The sequence below is a fragment of the Bubalus kerabau genome, chromosome 3 (genome assembly GCF_029407905.1).
Source record: "Bubalus kerabau isolate K-KA32 ecotype Philippines breed swamp buffalo chromosome 3, PCC_UOA_SB_1v2, whole genome shotgun sequence".
Lineage (NCBI taxonomy): Eukaryota > Metazoa > Chordata > Mammalia > Artiodactyla > Bovidae > Bubalus > Bubalus kerabau.
Window position 1 is genome coordinate 84,785,272 of NC_073626.1, and position 21,618 is coordinate 84,806,889.

General features: G+C 37.9%; 1 protein-coding gene across 1 annotated transcript in view; it reads left to right on the forward strand.

Moving 5' to 3' along the window:
• Window positions 1-21,618, forward strand: part of LOC129646362 (sodium channel protein type 3 subunit alpha) — a 91,364-nt gene that overhangs the window by 63,907 nt on the left and 5,839 nt on the right. Inside the window, exons 18-23 of the mRNA XM_055572395.1 lie at window positions 148-302; window positions 1,050-1,223; window positions 15,734-15,856; window positions 18,369-18,641; window positions 19,488-19,541; window positions 20,545-20,682. Of these exons, the coding sequence (XP_055428370.1) occupies window positions 148-302; window positions 1,050-1,223; window positions 15,734-15,856; window positions 18,369-18,641; window positions 19,488-19,541; window positions 20,545-20,682 (917 nt within the window). The remainder of the gene's footprint in view (window positions 1-147; window positions 303-1,049; window positions 1,224-15,733; window positions 15,857-18,368; window positions 18,642-19,487; window positions 19,542-20,544; window positions 20,683-21,618) is intronic.

Below are 21,618 nucleotides of genomic sequence, written 5' to 3' on the forward strand. Positions count from 1 at the left end.
TGAAAATAACTATGAAATGAAGTAGCCAGTTACTATATAAAATGATGATTTGAGACCAGGATGGGGAGGGAGCAGCAAAGTTAATTTCTTCCTACAGAAGATGGAAATATATTTTTCTAATGTATTACAATGTACGCTATCTTTTAGGCTGTATTAAAAAGTTTCCATTCTGCCAAGTAAGTATAGAAGAAGGCAAAGGAAAAATCTGGTGGAATCTTCGGAAAACCTGCTACAGCATTGTTGAACACAACTGGTTTGAGACTTTCATTGTCTTCATGATCCTTCTCAGTAGTGGTGCTTTGGTGAGTGTGACACATATTGGCAAGAATCAGGTTCACGTGAAATAGCTTTACTCAAAAAATACCAGAAGCATACCCTTAGTTTAAGGAGCAAAACAAGAGGTACATCGACACCTTGCAGAGCTTGGCACCCAGGGTTTAACTGTACAAAATTCAGTACGGAATAAATCAGAACCATGAACAGCCAGATGGAATTTCTCATCTGGTGTTTTTCTAATAGATGTTTTCCTCACTGAGACAACCATTTATAGGGATATTCTGTAACTACATTACCTACCATGTCAAATCCCATCCAATTCTCCCTCACAGTCATAGTAATATTTATGGACTGATGGTGGATTTTTTATGTCTAAATAATTTATTCTTTCAAAATGAGCCAGATTATTCAGAGCATCAATGAAAGTAAGGTTAGAATAGGCCAAGTCTATCCCTCATTAACAGAACTTCTGGTTATTTTCTGAGTTTACATTGCTTCTCTAAAAGCATGTCTTTGTAGTAGTAATTGAGATAGAGATTATGGGTGAGAGGCAGGGAAGAAACCATACACTAAATCAGTAAGGATATTGACATTTCCTTGCCAATATTTTCCATTAGATTCAGTCTTTAGATTTTGTCTGGTTCCATGTCAATCTAACATTAGCCAATATTTCTCAAATTAATGCTTTGTGCCAAGTATACTACTTGCAATTTTATCAAGTGTTTGGTGCAGGCAAGCCATTCAAGTAAAATAAAAGCATTCTTGATTCACAGGCTTTTGAAGACATTTACATTGAACAGCGAAAGACTATTAAAACCATGCTAGAATATGCCGACAAAGTCTTCACTTACATATTCATCCTGGAAATGCTTCTCAAATGGGTAGCTTATGGATTTCAGACATATTTCACTAATGCCTGGTGCTGGCTAGATTTCTTGATCGTCGATGTAAGTATCCCAAGTGATTTTTATAAAATTATTTTTAAAAAGGCAAGTGTGACATTTCATTTATTTCTATAATTAAAACCTTGACTTTAATTAGAACCTAGTTGCACTAATTCTGCCACAATTATGCAACTACTTTTTAAAAACTACAATAAATACAAAAATGAGGAAAGTGTCATGGGAAAGCAGTAGAAGAGGTCCTAACAATGTGGACAGTGGTAAGAGAAAACAGACAGAGTTGTTCTATGCCACAACCAGACAGCTCTTCTTTTTGTGAAAGTTACGGGTCTCAAGGTAAGGAATATCTAACAGTCTGTTAATTGACAGGTGTAGCTCATTAAAAGCTCAATTGAAAAAAAAAAAAGTTTCTCTAGGAGGTAAAATCAAGACCTAGCTTTGGGGCCAGGAAACTGTCAGGATTGAACTTTAATCCCTTACTAGAATGCATGTTGCTGAATAATGTTAAAATAACCTATTTACTATATTCATTCAGCCCACAAGTCCACAGAGACAATAAAATGTATTTCCATTCTTACATGCTGCTAAGTTGCTTCATTCATGTCCGACTCTGTGCGACCCCATAGACGGCAGCTCACCAGGCTCTGCCGTCCCTGGGATTCTCCAGGCAAGAACACTGGAGTGGGTTGCCTTTGCCTTCTCCACTGTGTGAAAGTAAAAAGTGAAAGTGAAGTTGCTCAGTCGCGTCCGACTCGTAGCGACCCCATGGACTGCAGCCCACCAGGCTCCTCCATCCATGGGATTTTCTAGGCAAGAGTACTGGAATGGCTTGGCATTGCCTTCTCCACCATTCTTACATAGGTAGTTAGATATCCTAGTAGCTAATGGAAGATTTACCAGGCAAAGAGTTAGATGTAGAAGTCCTATTCTGAATCGGATTACCATGAAGTGAGTAGTCATGGGAACTGTATCAATAATGAGACCTGTCTGACTTGCAGCGTACTTTTTTACTATAGCAACGGAGAGGCACTGGGGCAAAATTACAGTCAGCTGGTCTTTTGTAGTCTGTGATATTTCACTGCACAAGGCTTCTCAGTCTCCCTCCTGACCCCCAAAAAGGTGCTTTAAGCACTATCTCTAGCTGTTTCCCAATGATCATAAAGCACCTTATTTTTAGTTCTAACACTTGTCACTGTGAATCAATGATTGCTGTATCTGTTTATTCATTCTTTTTATCATCTTTGACAAGTGTGGGCCTATCTAAATGCTACTCCTCTTTCTCCCCACATATACACTCACAGTTCTATAACTAAAATGCACGTTCAACCCTTTGAGTTGAGAAGAAATCTGCAGTCAAGTCACTGTTAATAAATCAGAAATGACTTCCAATTTTTCATGTCTGGTCTTTAATGAATAATAGAGAAGAATCTCGGTGTTGTCCTGAAGTTTCCAAACAGAGAAGTTTAATATTTTTGTATTCTGCAGCTGTAATGGACCTTAAAGAGTATCTAGACTTTATTTCGGAGAAGACAGTGGCAGCCCACTCCAGTACTCTTGCCTGGAAAATCCCACGGACAGAGAGGAGCCTGGTGGGCTGTGGTCCATGGGGTCGCTAAGAGTCGGACACGACTGAGCGACTTCACTTTCCCTTTTCACTTTCATGCATTGGAGAAGGAAATGGTAACCCACTCCAGTGTTCTTGCCTGGAAAATCCCAGGGACGGCAGTGCCTCGTGGACTGCCGTCTATGGGGTCGCTCAGAGTCGGACACGACTGAAGTGACTTAGCAGCAGCAGCAGCAGCAGACTTTATTTACAGTTTTCTGAACAGTTTATTGTAAATTAAAGCCTCAGTATAAAGAATTCTCCTAAAATAGCACAACTACTTAGTAACAAAATTGAGATTAGTGTCCTAATTTCCTAATTCTCAATTCAGTGCTCCTTTGCCCTGTAGATTTCTCATCTTACTGGCACAAATGTTATATTTATATCTTCAAACTGGCTTTGGAACTCAGCATTTATAATCTCCAGCTTTTCCCTGAAATGATGGAATACAAAATATATAAGAATCTTCTCCAGTTCCAAAAAAAAAAAATTGTCATGTATGATGATCACTTACAAAAGTGACATAACTTCTCCAGATAATTCTCAAATTTCCTATATTTTAATTTACTGAAAAATTTATATTCACTGAAATACTCATTACACTGTACTTTATTTCCATGCATTTCTCTCATATAGAAAGAATAAATATAATGCAAAAATCTATCAAAGTCTTGTATCATATTTGAATCCTTAGAAACCTAATATAGACACTTAATTATCTAGTGAATAATGTCAAAGAATGGTGCCCCCCAAGTTACTTCCCTTTCAGTACATTTAGATTATTAATAGTAGAATGGAACTGGGTACCTCTGGGCAAGTTGTGTTATAGTAAATGAATCTATTTTCTTCTTTTTCTCAAAGAAGGGACTAAAATGCATGAATTAATGTAACCTTAACTAACAACTTAATCTCAGACCAGTGGATCCAGTAAGCTAAAGTAAATGTAGAGTTAAAATAGTTTTTGAAAGTACAAGTAAAACATGCTTAAAACAGTTCACAGTCCATCAGGTATAATGCTTTAACAGTCACAGAAGGCTCAATAGGAAACAAAGCAAAACTCCCCAAACTGAAGTATATATGAAGTAACTTCAAACTGGAAGAAACAGGCTCTTAAACTTTGAGAAGCTTATCTATGTACAAATGTAATCTCTTCAATTCCCTACCTCCAAGTAAAGGTACTATGCATTCATTAACATTCCATTAACATTCATTCATTTATCTAATAAAAATTCCAAACACTGGGCCACAAGCTATTTTAAATAAAGGAGATATGAATAAGACAAATCAAGCTCTATTAGATCTACAGGATTTAACACTCTAGGAGAAAATGAAATAGACAGTAAAGATGTAAGCAAATAAAATCCAAAAATAAGATAAAAGCAGTTGATGATCACTGCTATGAAAGAAAACAGGGTAATGAGATAGAGAAGGACTACAGAATGGGAGCTGGAGGAGAGTATTAGCCAGAGTGTCTATGGAAGGTGTCTTTTTGGAAGATAAATAAGAAAGAGTGTCTCAGTCCATTTGGTCTGCTGTAATAGAGTATCATGGTTTCCCTGGTGGTGCAGTAGTAAGAATCTTCCTGCAATCCAGGAGACATAGCTTTGATCCCTGGGTTGGGAAGATCCCCTGAAGTAGGAAATGGCAACCCACTCCAGGATTCCTTCTTGGAAAATTCTGTGGACAAAGAAGCCTGCCGGGCTACAGTTCATGGGGTCACAAGAATTGGACATGACTGAGCACACATACACACTCAACAGAATATCATAGATGTAGTGACTTATAAACAGCAGAATTTATTTCTCACTGTTCTGGAGGCTGCGAAGCCCCAGAAAAAAGCGCCAGCAGATTTGATGTCTGGGGAGAGCCCACTTTGTGATTCATAGGCAGCAGTCTTCTCACTGTGTCTTCACATGGAGGAAGGGGCAAACAAGCTCTCTGGGGTGTCTTTTATAAGTACAGGCACTAATCCCACCCATGAGGGCTCTGCCTTCATGACCTAATCCCCCCAAAGACTCTCCAAATACCTTCACACTAGGGACTAGGTTTCAACATATGAATTTGAAGGGCACATAGACATTGTCTATAACAATGAGCCAGTCATTTGAATACCTGAGGGAACAGAAAAAAGCAATCTCAAGATCCCGAAGTATGAGCCAAGGACACTCAAGAGACAGAAAGAAAACTGTTGTGCTTGTGTGTGATGAAACAAGGGCAATAGTAATAGATGTTGACTTCAGAAAGATACCCAAGGGCCATGGTAAGAAGTTCATGTTTTACTGTTATTTAATGTGTGCTTGGAGAAGGCAATGGCACCCCCACTCCAGTACTCTTGCCTGGAAAATCCCATGGATGGAGGAGCCTGGAAGGCTGCAGTCCACGGGGTCGCTAAGAGTCAGACACAACTGAGCGACTTCACTTTCACTTTTCACTTTCATGCATTGGAGAAGGAAATGGCAACCCACTCCAGTGTTCTTGCCTGGAGAATCCCAGGGATGGGGGAGCCTGGTGGGCTGCCATCTATGGGGTTGCACAGAGTCAGACACGACTGAAGTGACTTAGCAGCAGCAATGTGTGCTTGGTCACTCAGTCGTGTCTGACTCTTTGCAACCCCATGGATTGTAGCCTGCCTGGCTCCTCTGTTCATGGAATTTTTCAGGCAAGAATACTGTAGCATGTTTCCTTTTCCTACTCCAGGGGATCTTCTCAACCCAGGGATCGAACCTGTGTCTTTTGTGTCTCCTGCACTGGCAGGTGGATTCTTTACCACTGTGCCACCCGTGAAGCTCCAATACTACATCATAGCCAAAAAGCCGAGAATGTAATTTAATGTATACTGATTACAGTTACAATGGGAAACTCAAGGGAGGGATGGTGAGCATGGATCTGTTCTACTGTTCTTAAATGATCACATCTGGCTATGGAGAAGTAACAGCAAAAACATCAAACCAGGGAGACCAATGAGGGAACTGTGTTAATGGTCTAGGAAAGAGAAGATTATGTCTTAGATTAATGTGGTTAAGACTTACTGGTGAACTGGATGTATAGAATGAAGAAAAAGGAGATTCAGAAAAGATTTTTTTCAGTCTTAACAAATGGGTAGAAGATGAAACCATTTACTGGAATCAGGAAGATCAGAAAACAGGCTTGACAGGGCAAGCAGATGGTAGATGGAAGAGGGATGTACTAAGTTTGAGATGCCAATTAGATGTTGAAGAGTATATGGTGAGGTTTACACAAGTCTTGGGTTCTGAAGAGAAGTTAACACCTGATTATGAATTGAGAAGTCATCAGGAAATAGATGGTTTTTGAAGTCATGAATCAACTGGATTAGCTCACCCAGGCAGAGAATGCAACATGACAAACACAAGAGCCCAGACCAAACTCTAGGGACACTTCAACTTTTAGAACTTACACAAAAAACTAGGAACCAGTAAACTAGATTGAGAAGTAGCAATTAGAAGAAAAAGGAAAACAGAATATACATGGTATCGTAGAAGTCCAGAGGATCAATTTAGTCAAAGGCTTAAGGAAGGCAAGTGACATGAGTACTGAGAAATGACATTAGTTTTGGCAGAATGGACGTCATTGGTGTCATGGTTAAGAGATATCATGGTTAAGAGTGATGGGAATAGAGTACTAGAAACATTGGGAAAATTGAGGAAAGAATGGAGGCGAGGAGACAGAGACAGCAAGTATGATAGTTCTGGTTGGAATCAAGTCAGACAACTTGAACCATGTCTTTCTTTGCCAGAATGCCATACTCGATGGACCACTTTTTCTGATTCTGTGTAACTTTTTTCTCCTATCCAAAGGCCAAAAGATACTATCTTCATATGAAAACCAAACTATCTGTATTATAACTATACAAGCTATATTTTAGATGCTATTATTATCCACAGAATGAACTGAACATGTATTAAATTGATCATAGTTTATGGGGGGGGGGAAATCACATTTCTTATACTCCTTACAGATTTTTGCATAAATTTCATCCCTAAGAAAATACACTGGGCATCTATTGTGACAACTTCAAATTTGGTTCTAAATTATTCCAAGCTGCTAAGTGTCCAAAACACACTCCAGGTAAAGATTCGACTATCATAAAATATTTATTGCCCGCAAGTGATTTCCACTTTACAGACAGCACAGGTTGCTGATGTGGCTGAAATGGATGCTTGATATCTGCTACTCAGACATCCTGCTTGCTCAAGTGCTCCTTAGAATCCTCATCAGCTGCTCTGATGAAGTGAACAAAAGCAGAACAGGAACATTTTCTGATTCTAATGTGTATTTTCAATTGTTATCAACATCTAGAATCTGGTAACCGCCACCTTAGTTCTTAATATTTGTTCTTGACATAGCAGCATCCTCAATAATGAAGCCAGAATTGTTATTGCTATAGTAGCCACAATAAGATGCCTAGCCCTTCCTGTGGGAATAGCACTGATTAAGAGCTTTACCTAACAGTAGAGAAAATTGGTAACTGTGATTTAGTGCTTATTGTGTACAACTGTGGCTAAAATCACTTTATATATGTTAATTCACCTAATCTTCAAAACTCTGTAAGTTAGAAACCATAATTAGGCTCATTTTACAGATGAGGAAACTAAGGCAAAGAAAGGTTGTTGTTGCAAACACAGTAAATAAGAAAGAGGCTTGGTGGCTCAGATGGTAAAAAATCTGCCTGAAATACAAGAGACCCAGGTTTGATTCCTGGGTCAGGAAGATCCCCTGGAGAAGGGAATGGCTACCCACTCCAGTATTCTTGTCTGAAGTGGACAGAAGAGCCTGGTGGGCTACAGTCCACAGGCTATGTCCACGTGGCTACAGCTACAAGAGTTGGACACGACTGAGTGACTAACACTACTAAGAAAGAGGCTAAGCTGGTTTTGTAACCAAGGAATCTGGCTCTAATGACCCTGCTTCCTAACCCCCTACATCACAAATCTCATTGTCAATATCTCTTTTTAATAATATATTATTAATCCTCAACAATCCTCTGGTGTAATTCTTAATATTACCTCTACTTTGCTATTAATAAAATGAGGTTTATAAAATGAAATTTAGAGATGTCACACAGCTATAAGTAACAGAGATACCTTTATCTAGTACTGTACTCCTTCTTTGTTCTGTGATTTGCAACAGAGCCCAGATAAATTTAAAGGTCAAAAAGTTCGCACTAGTCAAAAAGTTTGCACATTACACTCTGAAGATGGCTGCCTTTGGCAGCGGTGAATGAAAACAATAAGATGTCTTACCAATACATGCTGCTGCTGCTGCTGCTAAATCGATTCAGTCGTGTCCGACTCTGTGCGACCCCATAGACAGCAGCCACCAGGCTCCCACGTCCCTGGGATTCTCCAGGCAAGAATACTGGAGTGGGTTGCCATTTCCTTCTCCAATGCAGGAAAGTGAGAAGTGAAAGTGAAGTCACTCAGTCGTGTCCGACTCTTAGCGACCCCATGGACTGCAGCCCACCAGACTCCTCCATCCATGGGATTTTCCAGGCAAGAGTACTGGAGTGGAGTGCCATTGCCTTCTCCGCCCTCCGTGAATTTTACCTGCAGCTCTTGTGGAAAGATTTGATTAAATTAAAAGAACTTTGAGATAAGAACTGGATAGCTATAAATTACTGTCATTTTCATATCAATTTCTGGTCTCTCAGACATAGTTCTGTGTAAACAGTCTAGTATGTGCTTTGGCTTTTTCTGCAAATGCCTCCTAGTAGGAATGACTCACTTTGCTCCTTTTTGGGAAGTGTCTAATTCTTTTACCATTATCAATGTATTAACAAGAAAAAATTTTCGCTGGCTAGGTTTAAAGAAATAATCCTATTAATAGCATAAATTCTGTGTTGCATTTTTTAAAAGACTATGAGTTTTAGCACAATTCTGGTCTTTCCTTAAACCCCATTCACATTTCTAATTGCCTCCCAGATAATACCTACTGATACTCCTCCTGACTGAGTACATTCATTACTTTTACACTTCAATCATGCATTTCTTCCTGAATGTCCTGTTTACTCTGGTAGTAGTGTCTTTATGAAACTAAGCTAAAGGTCCTGTCTTCAGCCTCTCCCTCTTTTACACCTCACAGTCAATCAGCAAATTCTACTCCAGATTACCAACTGAAAAATGAATTGGAGGTCTGAACCCTTCTCTTCAACACCATACCAACACCACAGTGACTAGCTGGACCAAGCAATGGCTTCCTAGAAAGATCCACATGGCTCTTTTTTTTCTAAAAGCATTCCCGTGAGAGATTATACCAGCTCATCACTGCTAAGATTCTGAGCATGAAAGTGAAGGCAGATAAGGGTTCTCGTGTATGATATTAATAATGACTAATCTTTGCCTTAATTCATTTAATCATCACAACCACCACTGAGGCATCCACTGTTACGATCTCGATTTTGTAGATGAAGAAATTGAGACACGGAATAATTCCTTACCTATTAATTTATTATATATTGGGTTGGCCAAAAAGTTCAATCAGAAAGTTCATTCAATTTTTCTGTATAGATGTAACATGTGTTCATTATATTAAATGTCAAAAACGATTCTTATTTTCCTAGAAATAATGATAATTAAACCTAAGGATAAATTCCCAATTATTAATACATACCCCATAAGTAATCATGCTATCAATCAGACCAGCACTCAAGTATTTTCCCAGTAGAGTGAGTACTTGATTAAAGATGATATATCCATTAGTAAAGTTACTGTGATTTATCTTTCCAACGTGAATAACATATTGTGTTATATTGCTTTAATCATCTTGAAATTTCTGAATCATAGAATTCCAGGCAAGAAAGCAAACTTAGAAATCACCTGATTCAAAATCCTCATTTTATTAAAATAAATGGTGTCTGGAATATTTAAATGAAATTCCTATGGTACCCATGGTATCTATATTCCACAGTGCAGTTCAGTGATGTACCATCAGAATTTACTCATCTGTTCTCCAGGAATGAGCACTAAGGTTATCTCCAGTTTCTCTCTGCCATAAACAAAACCATAATTACTGAGATGCCTTTACATGTCTGGTGAGTACTGTGAATTTCCTGTGCCTAGTCACTCAGTCATGTTTGACTCTTTGCAATCCCATGGACTGTGGCCCACCAGGCTCCTCTGTCCATGGGGATTCTCCAGGCAAGAATACTTGAATGGGTTGCCATGCCCTCCTCTGAATTTCTGAATCATGTAAAAAGCTATAGACAAATAAATTGCAAAAACCTACTATAAAAGTAGGAAAATGTCAAAATTAAAAAGCAAGGGGTGAGTTACAAACACCCCTTATATAAAAGTGTAAGGACTCTCATTCCTGACTGATGATGCATATGAACTGCTCTTCATTTCTCAGACACTGGATGGTCTTCACTCCATTCCTACTATAAAATTACCCATCGCAGCTGAAGAATCCTGCCATCTCCACTATCCCCAATTTCCCATCTTTGCCAAGAGCCTTCTGCCATCACTTCCATGGACGCTTTGTACCTGTCCCTCACCACCACCTGAGCCCTTTTTAGAAGCTGTGTATCTGACAATAAACAGAACTGTTCTGGGCTGAAAGGGAGGAGATATGCACCTTAGAATCTGAAACTTTAGGTGCCTGCTCTCGGAAATACTGAGTTAGACCACAGGCTGTTTAAACCCTATGATAGTATTAATGGAAAACCCTCCATTATATGATGTATTAAAGAGGCTTTTGTGGTCTAACAGGGAAACCCAACCACAATGCAGATTATTGCTGCTATGTTCTGACCTCTGTAGCAAATACAGATTTTACTTTGTAAGCCACGAAGGAGTATGACTCCATTATGCTCTCTAGCAGAGCAGGGGAGAAGTGGGGGAAGGCAGTCAAGAATGCCCAGCTTCCCTATGTAGAGACTTTGAATCAATTCCGTTCTCAGTGCCATGCATTACCCCCTGTTTTAGGAGAACATGGTGCCTCCAGGTCCAGAACCTTTTCAGAGCCCACTAGAAAAAGTTGACTTACTTCTGCAAGCACCTGGCTTTCTGCTGCTGCTTTTGCTCTGTGGAGAAAGTGATCATTCCAGTGCACTTTATTTTTTTTTTAAAACTCGAGAATTTTTTAAAACCTTCTTCTTTCTTGTCCCTTTGTGCATTCTCTGTGTATTCTTTAGATTTCCTTCTAGTTAAATTTCAATAAGGAGTATAAATAAATGTGCTGTTCAAATATATTAAAATGAAAGTTTAGAGGGAAAATTTGTATGTTATGGTTAATGACCTTTTTGTTACTGATTAGTAGGACTTCTTTTTACATTAAGAAAGTTTACTATTTTGTAACATGTGGTATGACTGTTTTGCCGACTTGGGCTTTGTCTTTTGAGCTTTTTTTGTCATGTAAAAAGGTTTTCATATTGACTTAGTCAAATATATCAGCCTTTTTTTCCCCTTTTTGGCTTTTCTTATGCTTATAAAGACCATTTGCTTTAAGATTATTAAAACATTTTCTCATGCTTTTTTTCTCAAATTTTTTGAGTTTTGTTTCTTTATTCACTTTTATGTTTTAATTTTTGATCAATCTAGAACTTATTTTGGTGTAAGGTGTGAGGTAAGGCTCCAATTCCATTGTCCTCAAAATGATTTTGACATTTTAAAACATTTCAAAATGTCCTCCTTGTTTCTTTCACCTCTTATTTAAAATACTATCATTTTCTATATGCTAAAACTTGGTATGCCAGTATGCCTTGGGTCCAATTTAGATTCGTTTCATTCACTTCTTTGTTTATTTATATGACAGCTTTAACTACTGAAGATCCTATAGTTAGCTTTAATATTGGGTGGAATTTGTCCTTTCTGATCGCTCTTCTCAAAACAATAATATTTTAGATTATTCTTATACTGTATTTTCTTTATAATATTTTAAGTTTTGTGCAGTTTCAAAAGACACATATAAACTTTAAAAAATTAATATGAAAAATATATTAGTCAGAACCTAAAATAATAAGGCAATGGCACCCCACTCCGGTACTCTTGCCTGCAAAATACCGGACGGAGGAGCCTGGTAGGCTGCAGTCCATGGGGTCGCTGAGGGTTGGACACGACTGAGCGACTTTACTTTCACTTCTCACTTTCCTGCATTGGAGAAGGAAATGGCAACCCACTCCACTGTTCTTGCCTGGAGAATCCCAGGGACGGGGGAGCCTGGTGGGCTGCCATCTATGGGGTCGCACAGAGTCGGACACGACTAAAGTAACTTAGCAGCAGCAAAATAATTATATTATCATTTATAGTAGTTTTCATTTTATTCTGATTTTTTTAGGTCAACATTAACAAGTATGTAAATAATGACTTCTACTTTTCTAATTGTTTTAGCTCTTATTTCTTTTTACAGAAAGTGTTAAGTAATAATGTTGGGGGAAAAAATAATGTTAGTAGCTGGCATTTTTTTTTCACTTCTGGTTTTAATAGAAACACTTCTAAATTTTTCCATTAAAAATCAAGCAAGCTTTTGCACTGAAATGTATCATTTCAATGTATGGAGGTGATCCTATGGTTTTAATCTTTTAACTGCTTATACTGAAGTTAAAAAATTATCTTTAGCCATTTTTAAGGGAAATAATGTCATGTCACTTGGTTCATTAAACAATCACAGGACTTCCAAGGTCTTCTTCAGAACCATCAACTCCTTCCTGCATTATTCCTTTCGTTCTCAGTCTCAACTGCCACTGGAATGTGGAAGGTGTGACTGACAACTAAACCACCCCCTGAAGTGTCTAGCGCAGACAGTTTCATATGTTTTGTGGATAGTAAGGTACCTAGAGTCATGTAAATTTGTATTAAAAATTCAGTTTTTGGTAAAGAGATTCTGTTACACCTAGGATACCTTAGTAAGAATGCCTTTTGTGTTGAGCATAAGAGACTAAAACACTGTATTGAAAGGTCGAGTCTGAAGTTGCTGAGGTGGGAAACGCACTGGACCTGAAAACAGAAATTCCAGTTATGTTCTTGCCCCTTGCTACCTTTTCTTGGACTAATCATTTGACTACTCTGAGACACAGCTCATGAGTGGAAAAGATCATTGTAAGTTTTACAGCACCTTACCGATATAACTGAGGAGCCCAGTGGGCTACAATCCATGGAGCTGCAGAGAGGTGGACATGACTGAGCATGCACGCATGTGCCAATATTAGGCATCATCTTCCAATTTTAAGAATATTTCAAATCTTTAACTTCAAAATTGAGTTTAAACCATATTTAGTTTTTCACAATAATACAATAAAATGAGTTTTTATTGTACACAAAATGACAGGTGCATAAAAAGGGGGGTTCACTAGTGTCCAGCTCCTCTAGCAATCCACAGAGCCACCCCAGGGTGATGGGGTAGTTATATGCAAGTAGTGCCTCTCAGCTCTGAAGCCACAACTTGTTGTCCTTCCAGAATCTCCTGGCTCTAGCCATTATATTTCTTTTCCTTTTAAAGCATGAGCTTCCTTACTTCACAGTCATGAGAAATTTCCTGCCACTTCCCTTTAAATGGGGCTTCCCTGGTGGCTAAGATGGTAAAAAATCTGCCTCCAGTGCAAGAGACCTGGGTTCGATCCCTGGGTCAGGAAGATCCCCTAGAGAAGGAAATGGTAGTATTCTTGCCTGGAGAATTCCATGGACAGAGGAGCCTAGCAGGATATAGTCCATGGGGTCGTAAAGAGTCAGACAAGACTGAGCGACTGACACTTTCACTTTCCCTTTAAATGCCCAGGTCTCAGGACCTGGTTGGGAAGATAAGTCTTCAGAAGCAGCTGCAGAAACTTAAAGAAGTTGTGAATGCTTCTGAGGCAAATGAGTCCAGAATGTAGAAGGCCTGTGTGTTCTCTAATAATAACCTTCCCCATCTTCCCAGTCTTCTGTAGCAGTGAACACTAGACAGAAATTAATAGCTCAATAAATTATACTGCCACTAGTCAAATCTAACATTCAAGTCATTTATTTTTCTGTTCAACACTAACAATAAGGGGATAGTGGCTCCGTCTGCCTTAATGTCTCAGTTCTGGTTTTGGTGTCACCTTTACACCATGGCCCTGAGGCCATCCAGTGGATGTATAAATTATCCTCTCTCCTATGCATCAAGAAAAGGACTAGCTATATATAATCCTTCCAAGAAATGAAGATAATCATTCAAGTCATTTCTTGAGTTTTGTGGTTCAGATCAAGAATGAATTTCTGGTAATGGAGGGAAAAGGGTAAGATACAGTTTTGAAGTCCAATCACTTGGGTTCTAACTTCATCTCTTTCTATCTGTACATCTTTTTAAAAAAAAAAAGCAGAGGTGTGGGAGAAACTCAACTTCTTTATCAGTGAAAAGGCAAAAGTAATACTAATACTTCTTGAGATTTATAGGTGTAAGACAATCAGAACAGAACCTAGCATATAGTAAATGTTCAACATTTAATAAATGCTGGCTTCCCCGGAGGAGGGCATGGCAACCCACTCTAGTATTCTTGCCTGGAGAATCCCCATGGACAGAGGAGTCCGGCAGGCTATAGTCCATGGAGTCGCAAAGAGTCAGACATGACTAAGCGACTAAGCCAGCCTATTAAAGAAAATCAAAGCAAATAGTGCTTCTTCCTCCTGAAAAAGACATGTCTTTTTTAACCTTTCATATATTTAAGTAAAACAACATTTTTGTAAATATCAGAAAGATACATCGTCACTCTGAATGAGAGGTTTGTATTCTAAATCATAAATCCAATCAGATCAGATCAGTCATTCAGTCTTGTCTGACTCTTTGCAACCCCATGAATCGCAGCACGCCAGGCCTCCCTGTCCATCACCAACTCCCAGAGTTCACTCAGACTCATGTCCATCGAGTCAGTGATGCCATCCAGCCATCTCATCCTCTGTCGTCCCCTTCTCCTTGCCCCCAGTCCCTCCCAGCATCAGAATCTTTTCCAATGAGTCAACTCTTCGCATGAGGTGGCCAAAGTACTGGAGTTTCAGCTTTAGCATCATTCCTTCCAAAGAAATCCCAGGGCTGATCTCCTTCAGAATGGACTGGTTGGATCTCCTTGCAGTCCAAGGGACTCTCAAGAGTCTTCTCCAACACCACGGTTCAAAAACATCAATTCTTCGGCACTCAGCCTTCTTCACAGTCCAACTCTCACATCCATACATGACCACAGGAAAAACCATAGCCTTGACTAGATGAACCTTTGTTGGCAAAGTAATATCTCTGCTTTTGAATATGCTATCTAGGTTGGTCATAACTTTCCTTCCAAGGAGTAAGCATCTTTTAATTTCATGGCTGCAGTCACCATCTGCAGTGATTTTGGAGCCCCAGAAAAATAAAGTCTGACACTGTTTCCACTGTTTCCCCATCTATTTCTCATGAAGTGATAAATCCAATAGTTTAGGTAAAAAAAAAAAAAAAAACTTCATTGTTATGAAACTATGTGGTCTGATAAAATGTTTTTGCAGGTAATATTTTCTTCGTTTATTTATCCAACATATACTGACTAAAGATATTCAACCAGGTATTATTAGAGACATTGAAAGAAGAAGGTTTCATTTCAGTCCATTAAGAGTTAATGTGACCTGGAAGTATGGTCAGTGCCTGCAGTACACATAACCAGGATACTGCAAAACTTGGAAATGAAGTATGATTATTAATCAATGATGTTAAACACAGATCTATGAAGGATATGACTTTTGAATTAAATCTCAAATCATCAGTGGTCCATGTCTGGGCTGAAAAGGGCTCCATGGGTAAAATATCTAACTGGAGAGCCTTATGGATGTTTGGTAAGAAAAGCAATTAATATGAGACTGGAAAGGTAAAGTGAGCACACTACTATGTAGAAAATGAAGGCTGCCAAGGGCTGCCTAAAGCTTTGTTTGATTGGAACTAAAAAAGAGATACTACGTCTCATGCCTTTAGTCAATAGTTTATTTCCTGGTGAACTGACTGATATTTGTTTCTTCTTCAGGTTTCTTTGGTTAGCTTGGTAGCCAATGCTCTTGGCTACTCAGAACTTGGTGCCATCAAATCCCTACGGACATTAAGAGCTTTAAGACCACTGAGAGCTTTATCCCGGTTTGAAGGCATGAGGGTAAGAAGAATAAAAGCTCTCGTGATTCATATCAAAATTAAATGTAGGTAATGATTTAGATACAGAGGGGTGCCACACTCTTCTGATATTTCATAGAATTATACAATTTCAAAGTAGAAATCCTAAAGGTCACTACGCCTAGCCTCCTGAAACTGAAACAGGCCCTCAAAAAAATTTTTTGTGGCAGTACTAAAACTAGAATCCAGGTCTCCTGGTAACAGATCAAGGATGTTTCCACACAACTACAAACTCGGTGTTGCCATTTATTTCTTTTCACTGCTTATACATTTTATAATGACTGTTTACTACTGACATTCATCCTAGGAGGAGATATTCCTCCTTTCAATAGGTAGTTTGATTTCTTAAAAATAACTAGTAATGAAGTTTTTGTGTGCTCTACTTCTTCCATTAATATTGGTAATAAAAAAGTTGTTGTGCAAGAAAACAACACTAAATTGTAGCCTCTGACAAAATCTGCATCCTAAGCAACCAAAGTAGGGGTTAGGATAATTAACTAAGCATTGCCGGCAACCCCTGGGGTTTGTTTTACAGATCTCCCTTTTAAGTGAGCATTCTGAATGAGGTTCACTTTTTCCATTAGCACTTGTATTTGCCCCTCCATCTCTATTCCTTAGTGTACATTTTATGCATCTAAACATAAAGTACACGATATTCACATCTACTTGCCACACCCCTCAAAATACTAGTTAGCACTAAGGCCAGCTTTGTTTAATCCAGCTTGCAAATGCACATGGATATTGAATTCCTTCTAGGCCATAGGGCTTTTATGTTAGGAGGTGGTTTGTTGAAGCACTTTTAAAAAACACTTCAGCTTTGACTTTGAGATTCACTCACCAGGAAGAATGAAACCACTCTCCAGATGCGCTGTAAGCAAGGAAATGCTTAGTGTTACACTATAATTTTACTTCATTGTTACTTGATAAATAAACACACAAGATAAAATTTTTAAAAATTATTATGTAATTTCAAGTTTTTTCCATACCAATCTTTTAGTATTACTGACATTATTTAAGCCTTCTTCTGATTGCATGGCTTCATATCAATAATTCATTTTTGAGGGCAGACAGCAACTGAACAAAATTTAAAATTTCCAAATTTGCTCTAATCTGAAAACTATTCTACATTAACATTTTTAATTCTTATAATATGACAGAATTAATATTCTAGGTATAAAATATGGTAAAAGGTATCATGCATTTACTTGATGATAAGAAAATTTATGGAAGGTCATATTACACAAATTTTAGCGCAAAAAACAGGTTTTGGTTCAGAGAAGGCAATGGCACCCCACTCCAGTACTGTTGCCTGGAAAATCCCATGGATGGAGGAGACTGGTAGGCTGCAGTCCATGGGGTCACTAGAGTCAGACACGACTGAGCGACTTCACTTTCACTTTTCACTTTCATGCATTGGAGAAGGAAATGGCAACCCACTCCAGTGTTCTTGCCTGGGGAATCCCAGGGACGGGAAGCCTGGTGGGCTGCTGTCTATGGGGTCGCACAGAGTCGGACACGACTAAAGCGACGTAGCAGCAGCAGCGTAGCAGCAGCATATGAAGTTTTTACAATTTTGGATTTCAAGTTTTGATATTAATTTAAAATTCTTTGGTGTTGATTTCTAAAATAATGTTTCAGTATTTAAAAATAATAGTTTCACTTATAAGTGCTTAACAAAATAGTCCCAATATTAATTAGATAAAACAGATTAATTAGATAATAAAACATACAAACTGCTAGAGATTTAAAAATACATATTAATCTCTTCTGAACTCAATTAGAGGAAAGGTGATGGAACGTCTCCTTCATCAAATAGGTTGGCCTGGGTTGGTAACGAGTGCCCTGAAGTAGACCTTTAAGAGATTTGGAACAATAATAATGGGAATATGTTCAGTACTTTTATGTTCAGAGATAAATTCCATCTTGTTTCCCATCTTGATTCACTTTTTTAAAAATTAGGAATTATCAGTAGGGGGAAAAAATGACCTCGCAAATTCCTAATACTATTCTTCATCATCATCAAAAGTTAGTTTGATCTGGGGACACAGATTTAAGGCATTATTATGACTTTTGTTTCTTTGTGGTGGGTTTGTTTAACCATGTTTTCACACCACCAATTATTCATTAATACCTTTGAAAATTAAAGTGAATTGCTGAATGATGATTACTTCTTCTGTTGGTATTTAATACATTTTTTTTCTTTTTTTCCCTAGCATACAAACATTTTCTGACTCCATCTTACTTTATCAGGTTTTTGTTTATTTCTTTTCATACTTTGGAATATTTTGCTTTCCTTAAATCCTTTAGCTTTTTAGTTGTGTCACTGTCTGTTTTCCCTTACTGAATATGTTCTAGAAAGTATCAGAAGAAACAACTTGTCCGCCCAGATTTTTATTTAACTCATTAAACACCCATTTTATGTTAACTATATAATGGAAGAAATGGTTACCATTTTAACAGTTTGTAAGCTGCCTTATTCTTGTCTCCTCTTCTAGGTCGTTGTGAATGCTCTTGTTGGAGCAATTCCCTCTATCATGAATGTGCTGTTGGTCTGTCTCATCTTCTGGCTGATCTTTAGCATTATGGGTGTGAATTTGTTTGCTGGCAAGTTCTACCACTGTGTAAACACGACAACGGGTGACATGTTTGATGTCAGTGAAGTTAACAATTTGAGTGACTGTCAGGCTCTTGGCAAGAAAGCTCGGTGGAAAAATGTGAAAGTAAATTTCGATAATGTTGGCGCTGGCTATCTTGCACTGCTTCAAGTGGTAAGTACCTACTGTATGAGTTTTGAAAAAGATTTCAAGTAAATCATTTCTCTGATGTTCTTTGAGTGATTAATATGTGACAGCACAAAAGTAGTTGATGATAAAAGCTGTACTCTAACGGCTGTACTATTAGCTTGACTTGACTGTAAAGAAGATATTTTGCAGTGATTTTAATGTATTTCCTCCAGTGTTCAGTTGTTAGTATGTTTTAATATGATTTTATATTTCTGCTTCCTGTTTTTTCTTATTCTCTTGTTATTATTGCGCTAGTAGCATTTTTAGTTTTCTGTACCAATAATTGCCAAAGAAGCAATTTTGTGTATTAAAGTAATAATATATATAGTAGTAATTAATTAAATGTATAGACTATTAGCCAGATAATTAATTGTATCAACATCTTCAGGGTATAGAGCTATTAGGTGTGGAAATGCAAATCTTTTGGTGTGGATTTTAAAATTTGTAATATTTAATTATTTTGACATAATTGATAATATATTAACTAATCAAGAAATTAACCAAAACAATTGAGTGCTTAAACACACCAGAGGTTTGAATGGTAGAGCTTAGCTTCTGAAAGTGATTTGAGCCTGAGATTCATCTAGTTAAATGTTAGTGTAGAAAAAAATAGAATACTTTCCAAGACAAAACGAGTTCCAGTTTGAAATAAAATCCTATTCGATTTCAGTTTCATTGAAATTTCAACTGTAGAGAATTCAAGGCTCTTTGTAGAGTATTTCAAAATATTATACAAAAATTATTTGTAATAGCTATCATATTTTCATATGGTAAAATGCATACTGTTGGATTAGGTTTTTATGCAGAATTCAAACATATGTTGTTTAACAGGCAACATTTAAAGGCTGGATGGACATTATGTATGCAGCTGTTGATTCACGAGATGTAAGTATCACTCAAATAACTATTTATAGTTACTAGATTTTTCCATAGTGAACATTTGTGATAATTTAACTGAAAGGCCCAGAATCAGAACATTTACAACTGCATGTAGAGATTCTCTTTTTAAGCCAATTCACTTCCATGTAAATGATACTTTGGTTCATATATGTCTGTTATACATCTAATAACAGGTCAATCAGGTCAGTCCAGTAAATGAGACTCTTAAGGTTGGGAAAACTGCTCAGGCAGGAAGGAACTAGTCTCCTCCATCCCTGAAGAGTATGATAAATCAGAGTCTGTAAAGCGGCCTCCAAAAATATCATGATAAAAGTAAACAAGTTTCAGGGAAACTCAATTTAGAAAATAGGAATAAAAATAGTTCCTCAGCACACATCTGTTTATGCTGAATTTTCCTCTTAGAAGTAGATGTTCTGTTATTAAAGCCTTATCTCCAAGATAAGGAGTTATCTCGGGTTTTAACTCCAAACCCAAGTTGAAAAAACTGCAAAAAAAAAAAATTATAGTAAGACAAACAGTAGGTTCAAAATGTTTGCCTTGTTTATACCACTGTTATTTACCCTAAAGAATATGTACAGGTAAGCCCCAATGGTAAAACAGATTTAAGAACAATCATAAAAATTACAAACTTTCAATATACTAGTAGTGTTTGTCACTCAGTCACGTCTGACTCTTTGCAACCCCACGGACTAGAGCCCACCAGACTCCTCAATCCTTGGAATTCTCCGGGCAAGAATAAGGGAGTGGGTAGCCATTCCCTTCTCCAGGAAATCTTCCTGACACAGAGATGGAACCCGGATCTCCTGCGTTGCAGGCAGATTATACTAGGTCATACTAATTTAAAAAAAGAACTGCTTTTGCAGAACAATATCTCAGGTCAAAGCAAAAAATAGCTCTATAGAAAGTAACAACACTTACCAAATTTTTAATTTAGCCCAAGTATTTATTGTGTTTTTAAATGTTATTTAATATTTTCAATATTATTTAGGTTAAACTTCAGCCTGTATATGAAGAAAATCTGTATATGTACTTATACTTTGTCATCTTTATCATCTTTGGGTCATTCTTCACTCTGAATCTATTCATTGGTGTCATCATAGATAACTTCAACCAACAGAAAAAGAAGATAAGTATTCCTCAGCTCTCACCTTTCCCCATTCTGAGATTCTGTTTTTTTTTTTACATCCCAATAACCAGGACACTCATAGTCATGACCGACTTAGGTCATTTTTATATTCTTTTCCATTCACTATGTGGTCAGTTCAACCGCAGAGGATTCCAGCCTCTAACTGGTGGCTCCTCTCCAGGTTCATCCTCTGCAGATCTGCTATAGTGTCATTCTGACTTAGAAATATGGCTATATTGCCTCAGACCATCCAGTGGGCCTGAATGCTTTACCCTTGCTTACAGAGCCTTTCAGGAATTATCTCCACCCAGTCTTCCAGCTTCATCTTCGCCCACACACTTTCTATATTCACTTCCCTCCTCCTCAATAACCACCCACCCACCATTAACACTATCACTTGCTACACACACAGCTACATGGATTTTCTGCCCTTTTCTGAACAAGGTATGCTCTTTTCCCTCTGTCACTTTACACAGGATATTTTTTTTCATCCTAAAATGCTTTGTCTAGCAAACCCTTAATCATCCTCTAAGGTCTAGCTTAAGGGTGTTAGTCGCTCAGTCATGTTCTATTCTTTGCAATGCTATGGACTGTAGTCCGCCAGGCTCCTCTGTCCATGGGATCTCCCAGCCAAGAATGCTGGGGTGGGCAGCCATTCTCTTCTCCAGGGGAATCTTCCCAACCCAGGGATTGAACCTGCACTGGGTTCAATGCAGGTTCAATGATTGGGTCTCCTGCATTGCAGGCAGATTCTTTAACATCTGAACCGCTCCCCTATATAAAGCCTGTTTCTGAATCCTGGAGTTTATTGCTATCTCTGCAGTGATGGGTTGTTTTATTTGTTTACATATAGATGCATATAGATACATATAGATGCATATAGATACATATAGATGTAGATCTACGCAATTCTGATACTGAATACATTGTCTTACA